General features: G+C 41.6%; 1 protein-coding gene across 1 annotated transcript in view; it reads left to right on the forward strand.

Moving 5' to 3' along the window:
• Positions 1-5,387: 5,387 nt before the first annotated feature.
• ppp1r18 (protein phosphatase 1, regulatory subunit 18) overlaps positions 5,388-21,281 on the forward strand; it is a 26,048-nt gene continuing 10,154 nt past the window's right edge. The window contains exons 1-2 of the mRNA XM_060915485.1: positions 5,388-5,569; positions 5,651-7,990. Of these exons, the coding sequence (XP_060771468.1) occupies positions 5,393-5,569; positions 5,651-7,990 (2,517 nt within the window). The 5' untranslated portion in view covers positions 5,388-5,392. The remainder of the gene's footprint in view (positions 5,570-5,650; positions 7,991-21,281) is intronic.

Raw genomic sequence — 21,281 nt, forward strand, 5'->3', positions numbered from 1 at the left:
ATGCAAACTCCGCACAGAAAGGCCCTCGCCGGCCACGGGGATCAAACCCGGACCTTCTCGCTGTGAGGCGACAGCGCTAACCAATACACCACCATGCCGCCCCTGTGAGGACATAGTTTTCTCATTTGTTGATTATAGCCCAAGCCTTATACATGTATATTAGGTCATTTGATAACATCTTCAACTCATTCATTAATAGCAAATGGATTTGGAAGTCGTCACCATTTGTCAAAGTCAACTTGTTGAGGTGGGTGGCACGGTGGTGTAGTGGTTAGCACTGTCGCCTCACAGCAAGAAGGTTCTGGGTTCGAGCCCCGTGGCCGGCGAGGGCCTTTCTGTGCGGAGTTTGCATGTTCTCCCCGTGTCCGCGTGGGTTTCCTCCGGGTGCTCCGGTTTCCCCCACAGTCCAAAGACATGCAGGTTAGGTTAACTGGTGACTCTAAATTGAGCGTAGGTGTGAATGTGAGTGTGAATGGTTGTCTGTGTCTATGTGTCAGCCCTGTGATGACCTGGCGACTTGTCCAGGGTGTACCCCGCCTTTCGCCCGTAGTCAGCTGGGATAGGCTCCAGCTTGCCTGCGACCCTGTAGAACAGGATAAAGCGGCTACAGATGAGATGAGAACTTGTTGAGGTAACATTCGCGATTTTTTGTTGTTGATCCTCTTGCATAGCTTGGCAAACTGTTGATCTCTGCCATACTTCTGTTGCCAAAATGCGCACACATACGTACTACGTCATCATTGTGTACAAACTGTGAACGGGTCCATTGGGGCAGCGTTGACTGTGGGAAGAGGGATGGATTACTCATGCTGACCACTGCAACTGTGAAATGTAAGAAAACTGAATAAAGTGTACCTACTGTATATCACACATACACACACACACACACACACACACACTGGAAACAGGTACGACCCAAAGAAACAAAATGAGGCTCAATACCAGATGACCCGGTTTCAATATGCGGGGAAATCACCCATCCTCCAGCAGATGAAAAACAAAACTAAATACATTATAACAACCAAGAAATGAAACAAACAGCAACTAGTCAACTTTATTTATATAGCGCTTTTAACAACAGACATTGTCACAAAGCAGCTTTACAGAAAATTAAAGACTTTAAACATGAGCTAATTTTATCCCTAATCTACCCCCAATGAGGAAGCCTGTGGCGACGGTGGCAAGGAAAAACTCCCTCAGACTACACGAGGAAGAAACCTCGAGAGGAACCGGACTCAAAAGGGAACCCATCCTCATTTGGGTGATAACCGGCAATGTCTCATCTCATTATCTCTAGCCGCTTTATCCTTCCACAGGGTCGCAGGCAAGCTGGAGCCCATCCCAGCTGACTATGGGTGAAAGGCGGGGTACACCCTGGACAAGTCGCCAGGTCATCACAGGGCTGACACATAGACACAGACAACCATTCACACTCATATTCACACCTATGGTCAATTTAGAGTCACCAGTTAACCTAACCTGCATGTCTTTGGACTGTGGGGGAAACCAGAGTACCTGGAGGAAACCCACGCGGACACGGGGAGAACATGCAAACTCCACACAGAAAGGCCCTCGCCGGCCCCGGGGCTCAAACCCAGGACCTTCTTGCTGTGAGGCAACAGCGCTAACCACTACACCACCGTGCCGCCCAACCGGCAATGTGATATAAATAACTCATCTCTATAATTATAACTAGCTGGCAGCCACACCTAAAACAGAGAATCGCTGATAAGCTTGGCAGGGATTATGGCTGCAAATGTTACTCCTGGCTAGTTGAGCACCACTGCAATTAAAAGGTCCATATTGGAAGGGGAGGGTGGGGTCAGCCACGAAGTCATCCTCATGAAACTAACAGAATTAGCAAATCAATACAGGAAGCCTACTAGCCAAGATTAAGATAAACTATGTAGATACCTACAGTGGGGATATGTACAGTCCGGTAAATGACTGAGATGCGAAGAGGAAGTAATCTAGATGAATGGAACCAGAAAAAAATTTAAGAAAATAATCAAAAACAGGCCATCCACAACACACTGTATTAGCAAACATAAACCTACCATCATTGACCTGTATGACCTCCATGAGTGATTCAGATCTGCAGAGCATGGATCCACAGGCATGAAGAAAATGGATGAAACCACACTTCAATAAAGTCCAAGTAATGAGAAATCAGCATGTCATTATTGATCCTTCACACTCCTAGCCGCTGGGCAAACTGTAGATGAACAGGCAACAAAGCCGGTGACTGAAGTATTCACACATAACTGGCAAAACAAAATCAGTAAGAGTGTGTGAGTTTGAAAGCTTGTGAAGGCTTCTCATGACTTTGTTTTGATGAAAATGTTCTGGGGGTTTAAATGTGTGTAATGAGACGGATTCGGTGATACCAGGCTCACGGTTTTACAGCTTGTATTTCTAAAACCCACTTTCTCAAGAACTGAGTTAGAGAGGAAGGAATAGAGAGAATATGACAACAGGAACATGATGTAATGTAGCCATTAGAATAATGTCTGATAAGACAGAAGGACAGAGAGACAGACAGAATAAAGTCAGTGGCCTGCTGAATTAAAAATCTTTGCTGAAGAGCAGTAGTGTGGCGCAGGCTGTTAAATCCACTGATGGGTTTGAATGGGATTATGGGATTAAAGTGAGCACACTGAAGTCTGAACGCGCTCTCTCCCATTACACTCTATCAGATCACACACATTCGTCTTCATCGTCATCATCATCAGTGAATGGTATGACAGAATTTGGATAAAGTAGGAATGTGAGGAGTTTCTACTTCAGCAAAAATAGAGGAAGGATGAGATCCTGAAGTTCCATGGACATAATTAACAAAAAGGTACAGTATGATGAACATAGGAAATAATTCCACTTGACTGTCCCGGTGTCTGTTTCCCATCACATATCCTTCCCTGTGTCAGTAGAGTTAGAGCACTTGTCATTTCTTTAATTGCATCTTCTCATTTCCATTTCTTGCTTCTGAGCTCCTCCCTCGGAGGAAATATATAAAAAAAAAAAAAAGACACCAGAAAGGAAACAAGAATAAATGTATTGAGCAAATCAGATGTTCTCGGCCACTTTATAAATTCTTCAGTGATTTCACTTACTGATTCAGTGTTGATGTTCTAGCATAAAAACTGACTTTCAGTGAGTCCAGTGTTTTTATTTTTACCCGCTGTCTACTTAAATAAGATTCGTAATCACAGTTTTATTTGTGATTTTTATTATTGCATTAAAAGAAAGATTTGCGCATCGGAAGCACCTGGGTGTCCTTGATCCAGAACCCTCCTCTCTCCGTCTTCCTTAATTCCTCTAATTTTAAGAACTGGTAGAAAAATAAACATGGCAGAGACTGACTGATTTCCAGGTCATGTGTTGAGGAAGGCAGGAACATTTTACCACACACTGAACAGTATGTGCACATCAACACATCCCTGTCTGGTTCTTTTGACAAGAACAGGAACCAAATTCATCACGGACACTTGGTTACACCACTCTTTGTTTAGCAATGGAAACAACAACAAAATGAGTGAGCTCAGATTTATCATAGCACCAAACTGTCCAGTGTAAAAACAACAATAGATTTACCTTCGATTATGCTGTAACTTTGAGCAGGAAGGAAGAGCATCTAATTAGGACAAGAGGTAAATAAATAAAAGTACATCATGCAATAGTAACGCAAGATTCTATATAAGCTCATTGGACAAATAAGTTGCATCCAGCAACAGCAGCATGTTACTGTATGATGTCACAAGGTTGCACAGCTGGATGTAGCATAGAACCAGATCATTAGTTCTTGTCAGCTGTTATTCTAAAGCAGGGGTGTCAAACCTGATCCATAAAGGGCCGTGTGGCTGCAGGTTTTCATTCCAGCCATGCAGCAGCACCCTGATTTGGCTTATTCAATCAACTGACACACCCACCCTTTAATCAAGGGTGGGTGTGGCTGCAAGTATTTGACTGTGTGAAGACAGTTCAGTTGATTGAATGAGCCAAGTCAGGTGTGCTGCTGCATGGCTGGAATGAAAACCTGCAGCCACAAGGCCCTTTATGGATCAGGTTTGACACCCCTGTTCTAAAGGGAGCGCAGAACCAAATCTGTTTAATATGTTCAACAACCTTGAGGGAACAATGGGTGACTTTAAAACCAGCAACACCTCAATCTCGCAGATAATTTTTGAAATTATCTGGAACATCAGGCTTGGGGAAGCCATGGCCTAATGGTTACAGAAGCAGCTTTGGGACCAAAAGGTCGCTGGTTTGAGTTCCTGAACCAGCAGGACAAGCTGAAGTGCCATTGAGCAAGGCACCGAACCCCCAGCTGCTCTGGCAAGAGTGGTGGCATACCTTGTGTCTGATTAGCTAAAACAAAAAACCCTGATGATGTGATTATCAGGTTGGACGGTGCCTGAGGGGCGGTATGGTGGTGTAGTGGTTATCACTGTTGTCTCACAGCAAGGAGGTTCTGGGTTCGAGCTCAGTGGCTAACGGGAGCCTTTCTATGTGAAGTTTGCATGTTCTCCCCATGTCTGTGTGGGTTTCCTCCGGGTGCTCCAGTTTCCCTCACAGTCCAAAGACATGCAGGTAAGGCTAACTGGTGGCTCTAAATTGGCTATAGGTGTGAATGTGAGTGTGAATGGTTGTTTGTCTCTATGTGTCAGCCCTGTGATGATCTGGCAATTTGTCCAGGGTGAACCCCACCTCTCAGCCATAGTCAGCTGGGATAGGCCCGCTCACGACGCTGCACAAGATAAGTTATTACAGATAATGGATGGATGGTGCCCGGTCAAAACTAATCAGGTGAAACAAAAAAACAGGCCCCATGCTAGTCAGTAAAAGAGTGGGCTACAACTGTCACCATGGACTATTCCTCTCCAGACCATGAGAAGTCACTCTCATTCACCTTCTGCTATTCTTTTTTTCTTATCTGCCCCACTTCCTTTCCTGATTGTGCGTACCTGTTTTTTCCCCTAATTAGTCACTTTATTTAAGACCTTTGTTTTCCCTCCTTAGTTGGCCAAGTTTGTTTTCTAGGTGTTTTATTAACAAAATTCTGCATTTGCATCTACCTCCAGGTTCCACTTCAGGACAGGAACTCAAGACACTGTGGAACTCTGACCTGACTGACAAGGAGAAGAAATGACACGTTGTTTTTATCTAGGGAGCTTATAAGACATTCCATGGTTCCTATATGGTAATGCTTTGCATGGTAATGGAGCATTTGCATATATCCCATACACACTGGAAATCAAAACTCAAGCAAACTACTTTACACAGGCTTTTGCATTTTATTTTTTATTTTCAACAGGACGAACAGCAACTCCAGTGAAAGAACTGCATTAATTTATCCTTCCATCCATCTTTTTGTCTGTCTGTAATGTCAGTCTCCATGCTGCCAGAATGGAAGCAGATTCTCCTGGAGCGAAAGAGAAGAGAAGAGGAGGAGAGAGAGAAGAGAGCACAAGAGGAAGAGGAGAGACTGGCTAGCATGCCAGCCTGGAAACGAGGGATCATTCAGCATCGCAGAGCAAAGCAGGAAAGTGGAGGACAGAAGGCGAGAGAAAACGTGAGTGAAGTTCGGCAAGAGTTTGAACCTGAGACTGTGTCGATATAAACCACCTGGAAAACTTATTTCATCTGTTCACAGAATGGTTTCACAAGAGAGCAGCAGAGGAAAGAAATAGAGAAAGGGAACAATGAAGGAAAGACACAAAGAAAGAGCAACTATGAGATGATGCATGGAGAGGAAAAAGAGAAGTACAATGAAAGAGAAGACAACAGAGGTAAATGGCAGAATAGAGGGATACAGATGGAAAGAACAAAAGAGGGCATGAAAGAAAGAGAGAGTGATGCTGAGAGAGGAGGGAAAGGGGGAAAGGAAGATGATGTCCTCTCCCCTCTCATCAGTAGTATTCACACCATTAAAGCAGAAAACATCATCATCATTGAGAAGAGAAAGAATCAAAGAGAGACGGTAGAGACGGCTGAAGAGAGAGAAACAGAGGAGAGAAAGAAGAAAGGGATGAAGATGGACCTGAAGGAGTTTCTGGCTGGAGGAGAAAAAGTGACTGAGATCTGTGTATCAGAGGTGCTGATCATCAAGCCATCCATAAAAGAAGAGAGGAGCAAGGAAGACATGAAGAAAGGGAATGGAGATGAAAAGAAAATGACATTGGGTGTAATAGAAAGAGAGGGAGAGGAAACAGAATGCAGAAGTGTAAGCCAGTTGATTAGTAAATTTGGTGAGAATTGTAAACCTCCCTACAGGTCCAAAAGCAGTGACTTCTTCATCCCTGTGGAAATGGGGGGAGAGGTGAGAAAGGATGAGAGAAAAAACAGGGATAGAAAAGATGTGTGTAGAACAGGAAGTATGACTGCATCTAGAAGAGGACCAAAATGTTCTGACTGGAGGAAAAGACAGATTGAAGGAGAGGTAGAAAAGGAGAAGAGAGAAAAAGAGAGGAAAGAAAGTGGGAATGAGGGACCAAATGAGTCAGACAGGAACTCTGAGATCTCCACTTTTAAAGGAGAGATGAAGAGTTTCAGGGAACAGAACAAACAAAAAAGAATGACAAAGAGAAAGAACATGTGTGGAGGAACAGAAAAGGAAATGGAGGAGATACAGAGTGAGCGAAATGATCAAAAACAGCAAACAGAGTTCCAAAATGAATCCATAAAGATTGTGAAACATGGACAGGCAGTGATGGTAAAATTCTCAGATGGAGAGATAGAATCACAGAGCAACAAAGAGGAGCAAGGAATGAGTATAACCTGGAATGAGGTAGTGCATCACAGAGGAGAGAGACTCATCCATAGATCTGTCTTTTACGGGATTAGTGAGCAGAGCTTCTCAAGGAAAGATAGGGATGAAATAAGGCAAGTGGAGAGAAGGCTGGGCTGGAAGGCTGGGAGACCTCTGACCAGAGTGGAGTCTCTAAGACAGAGAATATGGCAGAAAGAGAAAGGAGGAACAGAGGGAGGAGATCAACGAGCAAGAGAGGCAGAGATGGAGAGCAGACAGGAAGTGGCCTCACCGCAGTCTCTCAGCCAGTTTGACGTCACAAGGGAAGTAAGTAAAGAGGAACTTCCTGTATGTGTTCCTCCTTCTCTTTCAGCTGAACAAGAACCCACTTTTCTCACAGAGCGACATGACGGAGTGATAAAGGCACCAGAAACAGAAAAAGAACTAGAGGAGGATCTGTTAGGGGAAGACTACATTCCTCCATCTCTATTTTCATCCTCTTCCAGTTCTCCATCACCTCCTCTCAGCTACACTCACCCTACGATGAGTCGGATCTATAACCTGAAGCCTGTAACCTCCAGGGCTGGTGTGTGTATCACCGAGAGGAACTTGGATGTCCAACCACATAGTGGAGGAATGATAAAGATCAGACCTGGGGGACAGTTTGTGGCTGGTCCTCCAAAAATCTCAACAGAAATATCTTCGCTGAGGTCAGTGCAGTGTCAAGTAGAGCAGCTTCATCTCAAAGAACAGGAAGTCCACAGAAAAAATGATGAAGATGCATTGCAAAAACAGAATGTGTGTGAGCCATGTCAGGACCAAAACGTCAATATGCAAAAAAGCCAAATGCACACCATCTCGAAACCTTCCTCAGAACCAAGGCTACAGACTCAACTTCCACAAATCAGCCCTTCCACCACAAAGAGCAATAACACTCAAATAGAACCAACTGTCACAGCTCGAGCTACTCCTCTCTTCACCATCCGGAGTGCCTCTGGAGGCCCAGGAAAGAAAGGAACTACCATTACCATCACTCCCAGGAAATCGAGCCCCTCAGGGATGCCTTCATCTCCTGTTACAACTCCTACAAAGCCTTCATCTTCTGTGACGACTCCTAAAGCACCAAGTAACACACCAGAACTGCGCAAGAAACGATATCCGACTGTAGACGAGATTGTAGTGATTGGTGGTTATCAAATCCTGGAGAGATCCTGCTTGGTGAAGAACCAAAGATCTTCAAAAACAGTAAGCATAGATGTGACAGCTGGGGTATGAGTTTCTGGGTAATGCTGAGTTCTGCTGTTTCCCAGGTAGGAAATAAATCAAGTGGCTTTATTGTTATTTCAGTCCTATACAGCTGGTACAGTACACAGTGAAACAAAACAAAGTTCCTAGAGGTCCATGGTGCTGCATAAAACAACACAGAACTGCATGAGACTACACAGAACTAGATAACATGACACAGAACTACACAGGAATACATAAAGTACATGTGTGCAAACAGCGTAAGACACTACAATAATGACCAAAACAGGGCAATAGGCACATTAAAGACAGTGCAGCACTGACCACTACAAAGTTCTAGTGTGGATAAAGTGCCAGTCAGACATTGCTTTAGTGGGATTAACAATTCCATAATGGCATTGGCCATTTTGACCATTTGAATTATTCATACAATAACTGAGAATAAATGTATCGCATGAATTTCACGAAGCCTTTACTTACTATCTGGGAGACAGCATATGGAATAAGAATAATAAGCTAATATTCAATCTTTTTTCTTATTGATAAATTGTGGGCTGCTTTGATTAAGTTACAATAATGAGTTATTAAGTGAAATAACAAGATATTAAAGTGCAACATAAACATCAGCTAGAAATATTACACATTTTGCATAAATGCATTTGACACTGCTGTACTGTCACACTGTGTCACATAAAGCAGTGCTTTAAAATTCTTTTGTATTCAGTTCAACTTAATGTCACAGCCATATTGCCATTTTGTGGGCGGTGGCATAATGTTGATAGTTTTCCTGTATCTTAATAGGCTTGCTGCTCCTGAGACTGTGATATAGCCAGATGTACAAAACATTGTTGAAAAATGGCAGAGTGCAAAGCATATGGTCACAAAAATAATCACCGTGATAATAAGGGAAAGTGGTGTTTCTGTGTTCCATTGCTGACAACCAAGCGACGTAAACAACTTGCAAACAGTGGCTACACAATTTGGGAACAGGTTACACTTTAGAAATTCTCCTTTGGCAGAAATTCTGTTTGTCAGGACCATTTTGAGCCCGATTGCTCTGAAAGGAATCTCCAGGCCGAGCTCTTGGGCTACGCAGGTCACGTTCGACTCAAACTCGATGCTGTGCCAACAATATTCCAACACCGTCGATGGAAAAGGGATTCAAACTGATTAACTAGAAGAAATGTGAGAGGCATTTCTAAATAACATTTAATTTATTAGTTCAAGTGTAATATAGGTTAGAGAGACTGTTAAATCTAGATTTAGGAATAGGCCAAAAAAGCTGCCTTGCTTTAATGTAAAGCTAATATACATTTAAATAATATTGGCTGGCATTGAGTGGTATATCAGATATATTCCATTCAGCTAGCATGATACTGAACAAGTCGAAGACGAGTGGAATATATCTGATATACCACAAAAAAAGCTAGCCAATATTATTATTATTATTATTATTATTATTATTATTATTATTATACATACACATACTCTTTTCCAGTTTTTTTTTTTTATGTCCATTGGTATGTTTTTTTTCTTGTAAACAGAGGGGAACCGTCAGGGCCTTCTAGACCTTCAGAGAAGTCCAAACATATCAGCATTTCAAACATTATATTTAATTTCTTTCATTCTTTAATGGTTTCATTATAATTATTCTCTTCTAATTCTAATTTGGCCTCATTTTCTATCAAATGTGCTTCAGAAATTAAAGAGTCATTGTCCTGAAAACATTAAAATCGAGTTCTCCAATGAGATTGTTTTGTTTGTTGTCTCTAGACTGAGAAGAGTTTAGAGCTGCTCACTCATTGGTTACGACTTCATTGCTGGGACAGGAGGCCATTGCAGTGTATGTTTATGTCGGAAGTGACAGATGAATTAACCAATCAGATTTTGATTTATAGTGGGCAGGACCAAAAAATTATCGCCCTCAGCCTTCTCGAAGGCCAACATGAGTTTAACCGTGAGTCGGCGCCGTCAGCGCAGCAGTGAAGTCACCTTCCAGCCAGTGTAGCGTTCATCAGTAGTGTTAGCGAATGCTAATAAAGTGGTCAAGCCAGTGCTATCGAGAGCAAGTAGCACAGGCTAACGACCAAGAAACTAAGATTTCTGTCCCCAGACTCTTCTTCCACGCTTCACGCTCGCTACAGTATTTTTCACTCAGACTTAAGGATTCATTTCCCTGTGTAATTTACTGAGTTATTTTTAAAATCAACATCGACAGCTACACACAATGGAGCGACCTGGCAGCCTGACACTAATCCCTTACAAAATCCTTTACCCTGTTGCTGTTTTGGTATCTGGCTCAAGTCCCAGCTCTAATAGTAATGGGTCACCATTGCTTGTAAATATGCGTGAAGGATATCTAATGAAGGTTCGGGAGCCTTTTGGGTGTTCAATGTGTCTTTAGTTTCAGTTTTCAGATTATTTATTTAGTGCTTAATTATAGCATAGCTAATCCTAGCACTGGATTAGCCTCAACTTTCTCTTTCCCAGCAAACAAAGAAATGCTTCTGCATATGTGCAGCAGAAAACTTCATTCAGTATTCACATCAGCTCCGATGTGTGACGTCATGTTGTCTTGACAACCATGCAATATCGTAAACCATATTCAATGCTCATTCTCCACTGGGTAGAGTGATGTAATACATGTAGGATAAGCGATATGTGATATGGGCGATAAATATTTGGTCCTGCCCACTATAAATCAAAATCTGATTTGGTTTGCATGCTATCAAACCAAATAAAAGAAACCCGCAAAAAGGGAATAGAACGTGTTTTTATTCCATCAAAAAAGTGTCCTGTATCTATAATAATTCCTGATATTTCACTATGATGATGTCACTCCCAGAGTTTTCACGCTGACTAGATGAACGTTGTCAAAGTGGAGAACTGGTTCAAAATTAAAAGTCTTGCAGGGTTTTTTTTTTTTGGTGGATGTGTCCATATAATATAAAAACATTGCTCAATGGTGCAAAGATATGAAGTTTATCTTCTCATGTTGAAAATATTTTCACTCATTCACTTCACTCATTCATGAATATGTTCACCACTCGAAGATAAACTTCATATCTTCATGCAACTGTGTAACATCCCCTGTGTGTGTGTGTGTGTGTGTGTGTGTGTATATATATATATATATATATATATCACACACACGATGGTGCTTGAAAGTTTGTGAACCCTTTAGAATTTTCTATATTTCTGCATAAATATGACCTAAAAAATCATCAGATTTTCACACAAGTCCTAAAAGTAGATAAAGAGAACCCAGTTAAACAAATGAGACGAAAATATTATACTTGGTCATTTATTTATTGAGGAAAATGATCCAATATTACAGATCTGTGAGTGGCAAAAGTATGTGAACCTTTGCTTTCAGTATCTGGTGTGACCCCCTTGTGCAGCAATAACTGCAGCTAAATGTTTGTGGTAACTGTTGATCAGTCCTGCACACCGGCTTGGAGGAATTTTAGCCCGTTCCTCCGTACAGAACAGCTTCAACTCTGGCATGTTGGTGGGTTTCCTCACACGAACTGCTCGCTTCAGGTCCTTCCACAACATTTCCATTGGATTAAGGTCAGGACTTTGACTTGGCCATTCCAAAACATTAACTTTATTCTTCTTTAACCATTCTTTGGTAGAATGACTTGTGTGCTTAGGGTCGTTGTCTTGCTGCATGACCCACCTTCTCTTGAGATTCAGTTCATGGACAGATGTCCTGACGTTTTCCTTTAGAATTCACTGGTATAATTCAGAATTCATTGTTCCATCAATGATGGCAAGCTGTCCTGGCCCAGATGCAGCAAAACAGGCCCAAACCATGATACTACCACCACCATGTTTCACAGATGGGATAAGGTTCTTATGCTGGAATGCAGTGTTTTCCTTTCTCCAAACATAAGACTTCTCATTTAAACCAAAAAGTTCTATTTTGGTCTCATCCATCCACAAAACATTTTCCAATAGCCTTCTGGCTTTTTCATGTGATCTTTAGCAAACTTCAGACGAGCAGCAATGTTCTTTTTGGAGATCAGTGGCTTTCTCCTTGCAACCCTGCCATGCACACCATTGTTGTTCAGTGTTCTCCTGATGGTGGACTCATGAACATTAACATTAGCCAATGTGAGAGAGGCCTTCAGTTGCTTAGAAGTTACCCTGAGGTCCTTTGTGACCTCACTGACTATTACACGCCTTGCTCTTGGAGTGATCTTTGTTGGTCGACCACTCCTGGGGAGGGTAACAATGGCCTTGAATTTCCTCCATTTGTACACAATCTGTTTGACTGTGGATTGGTGGAGTCCAAACTCTTTAGAGATGGTTTTGTAACCTTTTCCAGCCTGATGAGCATCAACAACGCTTTTTCTGAGGTTCTCAGAAATCTCCTTTGTTCGTACCTTGATACGCTTCCACAAACGTGTTGTGAAGATCAGACTTTGATAGATCCCTGTTCTTTAAATAAAACAGGGTGCCCACTCACACCTGATTGTCATCCCATTGATTGAAAACACCTGACTCTAATTTCACCTTCAAATTAACTGCTAATCCTAGGGGTTCACATACTTTTGCCCCTCACAGATATGTAATATTGGATCATTTTCCTCAATAAATAAATGATCAAGTATAATATTTTTGTCTCATTTGTTTAACTGGGTTCTCTTTATTTACTTTCAGGACTTGTGTGAAAATCTGATGATGTTTTAGGTCATATTTATGCAGAAATATAGAAAATTCTAAAGGGTCCACAAACTTTCAAGCACCACTGTATATAATTTTATTTTTATTTTACTGATCAGCCATAATCTTAAAACCACTGAGAGGCCAGGTGAATAACATTGATTATCTCATTACAATGGCACCTGTCAAGGGCCAAGGGCTGAAATATATTAGGCAGCAAGAGAACAAGTCCAATCCCACAGAAGAGCTACTGTAGCACAAACTGCTGAGAAGTTAATTCTGACACCTTTCTGTTTTAGCCAGCATTAACTTTTTCACCAGTTTGTGCTATAGTAGCTCTTCTGTGGGATTGGATCATATGGGCTAGTCTTCGTGCCCCATGTGAATCAGTGAGCCTTTGACACCCAGGACCCTGGTGGGAACACCCCACGAGATGTGCCATTTTGGAGATGCTCAGACCCAGTCATCTCGCCATCACAATTTGGCCCTTGTCAAAGTCGCTCAGATCCTTACATTCACCCATTTTTCCTGCTTCCAACACATCAACTTCAAGAACTGACTGTTCTCTTGCTGCCTAATAAACCCCGCCCCTTGGGAGGTGCCACTGTAATGAGATAATCAATGTTATTCACTTCACCTCTCAGTGGTGATTAATGTTATGGCTGATCAGTGCATCCTGTTTTACTCAACCTCAAAATGAAATAGATTTTGAGATCTATCTATCTATCTATCTATCTATCTATCTATCTATCTATCTATCTATCTATCTATCTATCTATCTATCTATTGCGCTGTAGGCCATATTTATCAAAATTAAAATAGAAAAATGCTTGAAACAGTTTAGTTTGCGCATTAGATCATATTTGTATGAATTTTCTGCTTAATAAGTATTAAAGTAATTGTTTACATGTAATGAGTCTAGAATATAATTTAAGTGCTGGATAAAAACATACTAGTTAGCCTGGATTTATTCAGATAAAGAGTTATCTTCAAGTCAGTATGGACAGCGGAGAAACCAGATATTTGTATGAACCTCAGGTAAAGGACCATCTGCATAGGGGAAATTATTTCAGCAGTGAATCATCAGATGGTTCTAATGATGTAATCAGTGGTGCTTTATACGTGCAAGGTCAGGAAGGCAGGAAAAAGGCTTCGGCAGCGATCTGGTGCTGATGTGGAAAGTGTGCCAAGTGGAAAACTGACACTGAATGTGTTTGTTGTAAACAGCATGAACTTTTATATGATATAATGCAGGCACAGTCATTGAATTGTTTCATGGATGAACCTGGTTTGGTAACATATGTTACACACAAGCCTGCATTGGAAATGGACTGTATACAGACCATGATAGCCTGTGTGTAGCATGTCGCATGGGAGCCTGATGTGAGAGGACCAGCACCAGATGGAGAACGCATCAATCAGTAAGCAGTCTATTATATCCAAAATCTCAGTGTGTGTGTGTTTTATACATGTGTGTGTGTCCATACTATGTAGTTATAAAGCCTATTTATTTATTGCGTGTGTGAATACAGGTATAGATGTGCACTGTGCCACAAGAGTTTATATGGTTTAAATATAGGCAAGTAACAGCTCGAAGCCAAGTGTGAGTTCATAGTGGAGCAAAGTGAAGGTCCATACTTAAGAGAATATGGTAAAGCATTGATCTGATTTTTGATGGCTTTAGTGACCACAGGGAACTGATTGTAAGTGCAAGGCAACGTATCTCATAAACACGACCACCATACAACAAAAGTTGTACCTTTATACATATAAAGCTACTTATGATAGCTAATCAGGTAGCTGCACTTATGTGAGTTAATATAATTAGGGCTTGTACTATCGATACTGATCATGTTTAAATACTGTACCGGTACCATTCTAGGGCCTTGATTAAGGGCAGTTTGGTAGTGCAGGCATTTGAACTTAGGCCCTTTTGATCAGAAGCCCAGTTGTCCAATACCTTGACCACTGAGCTCGACTATATGGCCAAAAGTATGTGGACACCTGACCAGCACACCCACATGTGCCCATTACAAAACCACTGGCATTAACACAGAGTTTGTCTCCCCTTTGCTATCATAATAAGCTCCATTCTTTTGGAAGGCTTTCAACTAGATTTTGGGGTGTGGCTGTAGGGATTTGTGTTCATTCAGCTACAAGAACAATAGTGAGAATCAGGCACTGATGTTGGGTGAAGAGCTCTGAGGCTAATGTGGCATGTGTTGGAGTCCACTTGGGGTCTATTGCTTAGGACGTCCTGAATCCAGGTGCACAGGGCAGGGTTGAATCCTAGGTCCTGGAGCTTGGTCACCAGTTGGGAGTACACAATGGTGTTGAATGCTGATCTGTAATCAATGAACAGCATTCTCACATTTGTGTTGCTCTGTTCAAGGTGGGTGAGTGCCATGTGGAGAATGAAGGCAATAGAGTTGTCTGTAGATCTGTTTGCAGGGGGTCCAGTGAAGGGAAATTTAATTGGTAGAGAATCCAAAGACATTTTTTACAATTGTGTGTTTCCAAATTTGTGGCAACAGTTTGTGGAACGAACACATAGGTGTGATGACCAGCTGTTCACATACTTTTGGACATATAGTGTACCACTGCCTAAGTAATTAACTTGTATGGCGTTCATGGAAAATGTTTTCGGAGTCAGAAATATGAAGAGATGTGAAAATAATAAAAGTTACAGCAAAATACAGTCCAGTGCAGCATATATAGAGGATATTACATGGTCTCGCGAAGATATGAAGTTTATCTTTGAGTGGTGAGTGTATATATCACGAGTGAGTGACATGAACAAGTGAAAATATTTTCAACACAAGAAGATAAACTTCATATCTTCAAGCCAACGGGTGATTTTCTTTTTATTATATCGACACATTCACAAAAAAAGTCCCCAAATTTATCAAAACAATTCATCGATTTCCTCACAAGTGACAGATAGAGATGTATGTCCTGGTTTTGGTTCTCAGTATCCCGGATGGAGCTCGGATGAAAAATACCAATGGTGTATTTCACACTAAAACACTCGTGTCTGTTACACATCATAGTCCCACATGACTGTGCCTTATATAGACATGCTACACAGACTGCATGGGGTTATTAAAGTGTGTGTGAGAGAGAACAGGAAAGGTTATAATCTTTCTCTGTACTCTCATTTCTCCTTGTATACACTATTCAACACTGATACACCGTTTAAAACATTTTCTTTTTTAATACAATCACAAGGTCATCCTCTGTCCATGAAACATCTCCTGAAACTTTACTGCGGTTCAGATTCTGTCACGTCTACACTTAGTATTAATAAATACACTGCAGTTACATCCTTAATTATCTTTCATGTATATTTATATTGTAACTTTGGGAAAAAAAAAACAGAACCACGCCTGGAGAACCCACTGATTCACACAGTGAAGCTCAAGAGCTATAAATATGCACTAATGAAGAATAATAATATGAAAGTAGTGAGAATAGTTTATTAAAACACGAAACACTGACCATATAAGGAAATTAAAGTGTTGAACAAAAGTCTGTACGAAAGTTAAACAGGTGAATAATCAGGACAGACTTCACCTACAGTATCGACAAACACACTCACACGTCACATCTATTCACATGACTTGTATGTATGAAACTTTGAATACAAAGTTATGAACATTATGTTTTGGATTTGATTTTTTTTTTTAAATAAGTGATTTTTTTTTCGCATTCTCCACTTTTATATTCCTGCATATAATCGGGAACAGTATGTATTTAAAAACAAACAAACAAAAAACATTATTTTGGGCATTTTTCTGTTACACATCTTTTATTGATTTTTGTTTGTTTTTCATGAACAGTGGTGCACAAATTAGCGAATGAGAAGGTAAAGATTATATTTCAGGTTTGCAGTCTGTTAAAAGACAGTCCTCAGTGTGAAAACACCTCATTGTGTTCACAGAGATTTCAGTCTGACAGAACTGAAGCAGAATTTGATTGAAACTATTAATTTGATTGATGATCTGCACATTAAAACAGAAGTGATTAATTGAGGATTATGATGTGAATATTTCTTTTTAAACAAAGTGTTTACAAAACATGGTGTAGTGAAATTTGGTAGTAGAATACAAAGCCTTGGAGGTTTATCCTCAGCTGCAGCAGTGGTGTTGTTGGCAAAATAGTCAAGTCAAGATTATTTGTATAGCGCTTTTAACAATAAACATTGTCGCAAAGCAGCTTTACAGAATTTGAACGACTTAAAACATGAGCTAATTTTATCCCTAATCTATCCCCAATGATGAAGCCTGTGGCGACGGTGGCAAGGAAAAACTCCCTCAGATGACATGAGGAAGAAACCTCGAGAGGAACCAGACTCAAAAGGGAACCCATCCTCATTTGGGCAACAACAGACAGCATGACTATAATATTAACAGTTTTAACATGAAGTCAGTTTCGTTGATGTTATAAACTCTTCATTGATGGAAACTTGCGTGCAAAACTGTTCATGACAACTGCAGTCCTAAAGTTAGCAAGTCAACTGTAGTCCTCAGCCATAAAAGCATTACTGTAAGAGTCCAGAGCGTCCTCCAGGTGTGACTTTCAACTGTCCACATGGGGCCGTTCTCCACAGGAGCGATGCAATGAGACTCCAAACAGACACAGGGCACCAGGATGGATCAGGCAGGTCCGAGGAGCAGAAGTGGTTCAGCATCTCGATCTCAGGATTGACATGATTGACATGTAACTCAGAGGGACGGATTTTGGGGGGGGGGGGGCAGAGAGAAAACACATACTCCGGATTGATGACCTGGCAATAGAGATGCGATAAATACTTAAACCAAACAAGGGAAAGTTAGGAAGAGATAAATCCATTCAGGGGAAACAAACCAGTAACAAGATAGGGAAGAGAAATAGGACCTAATGGAAACTGTAACCATTAAAAATATTAAAAATATAACAGTTATTGATGCTAATGTATATACTGTAGCTGTACTCACTGACCAAAACTGTACAGTTGAAGCCCACTGTGGCCTCAGATTCCAGTTCTTGCCTGACAGGAAAGAAAGAAAGAAAGAAAGAAAGAAAGAAAGAAAGCACAACTTTATTCATCACACACTTGTGAAATTCATCTCTGCATTTAACCCATCTGAAGCAGTGAACACACACATGCAAGCAATGAGCACACACACACACACACACCCAGAGCAGTGGGCAGCCATGCTAACAGCACCCGGGGAGCAGTTGGGAGTTAGGGGCCTCGCTCAAGGGCACCTCAGCCCACAGCCGTCTCATATTAACCTAACCTGAATGTCTTTGGACTGTAGGGGAAACCGGAGCACCCGGAGGAAACCCACGCAGACACGGGGAGAACATGCAAACTCCGCACAGAAAGGCCCTCGCCAGCCACTGGGCTTGAACCCAGAACCTTCTTGCTGTGAGGCGACTGTGCGAACCAGGAGCAGAACCTGATGCTGCTGCTGTCGTAACCCATTCACCTCAGTGTTTCTGACATGCTTTTCTGCTCACCACAGTTGTAAAGCGCGAGTATTTAAATTACTGTCCCCTTTGTCAGCACAAACCAGTCTGAACCTTCTCCTCTGACCTCTCTGATCTACAGAGCATTCCCCCTGAGAGCACATAGTTTTCTCCATTCTGATGTTTGATGTGAGCATTAACTGAACATCCGCTGCTGACATCTGATTGGCTAATGAATGAGCTAGTGTACAGGTGTTCCTAAAAAACTGGATACTGTGTGTAATTATCCATATTGTGTATTACAATATATATTAGTATACTCAAAAAAATAATGACCATGTCCATGTGCTCTTTTTTCTCCCTTTTGTTTGCCTTCTTGGTTTTTTTTTTTTATCCTTGGGTGCCTTTATCACTCACAGTGCAGTATCGACTTCCTCTTTAACACCGCCTCACTTCCTGTTCTGCGCAACACCACAGCAAAACTAAGTCAGCTCACAGCACTGAGGTTTTAATTTCAGTAAACAATAATTGAACAAACGCTCAGAGACACGCCCACCTGTATCATCAGTGTCCAACTGTCTTTCTCATACAACCCCGATTCCAAAAAAGTTGGGACAAAGTACAAATTTTAAATAAAAACAGAATGCAATAATTTACAAATCTCAAAAACTGATATTGTATTCACAAAAGAAGATAGACAACATATCAAATGTTGAAAGTGAGACCTTTTGAAATTTCATGCCAAATATTGGCTCATTTGAAATTTCATGACAGCAACACATCTCAAAAAAGTTGGGACAGGGGCAATAAGAGGCTGGAAAAGTTAAAGGTACAAAAAAGGAACAGCTGGAGGACCAAATTGCAACTCATTAGGTCAACTGGCAATAGCTCATTAACATGACTGGGAATAGACCCTTTTCAGTCACGTGACCTTCGTAAACGCGACCGCCATTTTGGACATGTAGTGGACTTCGGCTCGAATCAGTTTGAATGCGAGGAAGGCGACAAACGAAAAACATAAAAGAAAAAGGAGCGAGATGCAGAAAACACCTTCACTATCCAGCGATGTAGGGCATTTACAGGGCGAGCAGAGGGAGAGGTATTTGCAAAAATTGAGGTTAGCAGGCTTAGAGAACGACGTTTACCTGCTTCCACCAGGATTGTTCACTGATGTATGGAAGTACACGAAGCCCTCGTCTTTACCTGACTTCAGCCCACATGATCTGTATACCTATGTCGTTAAAAACCCATCGCCATACACATACACGCCAACGTCCGAGGTTCCGGAGCGCGCTCCGGCTTGCTCCAGGAGTGCTCCGGCCGAGGTTCCGGAGCGCGCTCCGGCTTGCTCCCCCTCAAATTAAGCAGCGCGCTCCGGCTTGCTCCGGAGCAAGCCGGAGCGCGCTGCTTAATTTGAAGGGAACCTCGGCCGGAGCACTCCGGGAGCAAGCCAGAGCGCGCTGCTTAATTTGAGGGGAACCTCGGCCGGAGCACTCCGGGAGCAAGCCGGAGCGCGCTGCTTAATTTGAGGGGGAGCAAGCCGGAGCACGCTCCGGAACCTCGGACGTTGGCTCCGGCAGCTATTTACACTGGATCCGGTGTAAATAGCTGCCGGATTTCACTATTCCAAGGAGAGATTACATAAAATATATCCTGAGCTTTCCCCGATGTGTGACAAATGCCTGTCAGCAGATGATACACTACTACATAGCTTTGTTGACTGTCCCAAAGTTCAGGCTTATTGGATCAATATTTTCAAATCAATATCTGAAATACTTCAAATCCAATTGGAACCAGACCCACTAATTATCATTTTAGGTGTGTCTGATGATACTATGAAGTTGACCAACGCTCAGCAATGTTTCCTTTCCTACAGTCTTATTACTGCAAGGAGGTTGCTTCTCATGTACTGGAAAGAGAAGGAGGCCCCTCCTACAAAGTTGTGGCTCAGTGATCTTATGAACACACTCCACCTAGAAAGAATACGATACACTCTGATGGACAAACTCCCCTACTTTGATAAGGTGTGGTCACCTCTAATTAAGTATCTGGCAAATTAAAATCATGGTTCACTTAATGTCAACAAGCTTGACGGAGGAATGGGGTGGGGCTGGAGAGAGTCGGGAATAGAACTCTGAGACTAAATTAATGGAGAGTCTTTTTTTTTTTAAATTCATGTTTTTTGTTTTCTTTCGTTCTATTGTGTTTTGGTCCTGTGAGTATTTTGTGTGTGTACGGGTGTTCATGGGGGAAAAAGGAAAAAGAGCAACAAATGAAACATGTGCGTGTGAAAGATACGCGACATACTTTATGTATATACTGTATATATATATTGCTCAAATAAAACATATTTGAAACTAAATAGCTGCCAGATCATAATTACAGTAAACTAGTAAATACAGTAAAGGAAAAACTTGAGACTGAAAGGTTTTAACAGTCATCCAAATGACTGAACGTAAACATTGCTACAGTAACACACCAGCTACTTGTTGACATTAGCTAGTCAACAATAGCTACTACAGAAGAACAAAGAGGTTACAATGGGTTATTTTAACCTATTTGGTTACACACTCGCCACCACAGAATGTTAACAGCAATGTAATGCCATTTCTGGCTAATTTTATTCGTCTTACCTCCAACAAAGTAGTCACTACACAAGCATTGGTATGCCGAGGGCTGCCAATCTTTCCTGTTAATGGCCGCTATCCATCTTCTCCGTCGGGATCCGATAAAATGATAAACCTTGCCTTGTTTGTTGATGGTTACTACATCCAGGTGCACAACAATATAGTGGCATGATGGAAGTCTTGCTGAAAGTAAAAACTTTCTTTGCTGCCATTCCTCAATGTTGGCTGTGGTAAACTACTGGTAGTACATGTCCAAAATGGCGGCCGCGTTTGTCGTGACGTCACGCGAAAAGGGTCCATAAAAAGAGCATCTTGGAGTGGCAGCGGCTCTCAGAAGTAAAGATGGGAAGAGGATCACCAATCCCCCTAATTCTGCACTGACAAATAGTGGAGCAATATCAGAAAGGAGTTCAACAGTGTAAAATTGCAAAGAGTTTGAACATATCATCATCTACAGTGCATAATATCATCAAAAGATTCAGAAAATCTGGAAGAATCTCTGTGCGTAAGGGTCAAGGCCGGAAAACCATACTGGGTGC

This window comes from Neoarius graeffei, chromosome 2 (genome assembly GCF_027579695.1).
Source record: "Neoarius graeffei isolate fNeoGra1 chromosome 2, fNeoGra1.pri, whole genome shotgun sequence".
Classification (NCBI taxonomy): domain Eukaryota; kingdom Metazoa; phylum Chordata; class Actinopteri; order Siluriformes; family Ariidae; genus Neoarius; species Neoarius graeffei.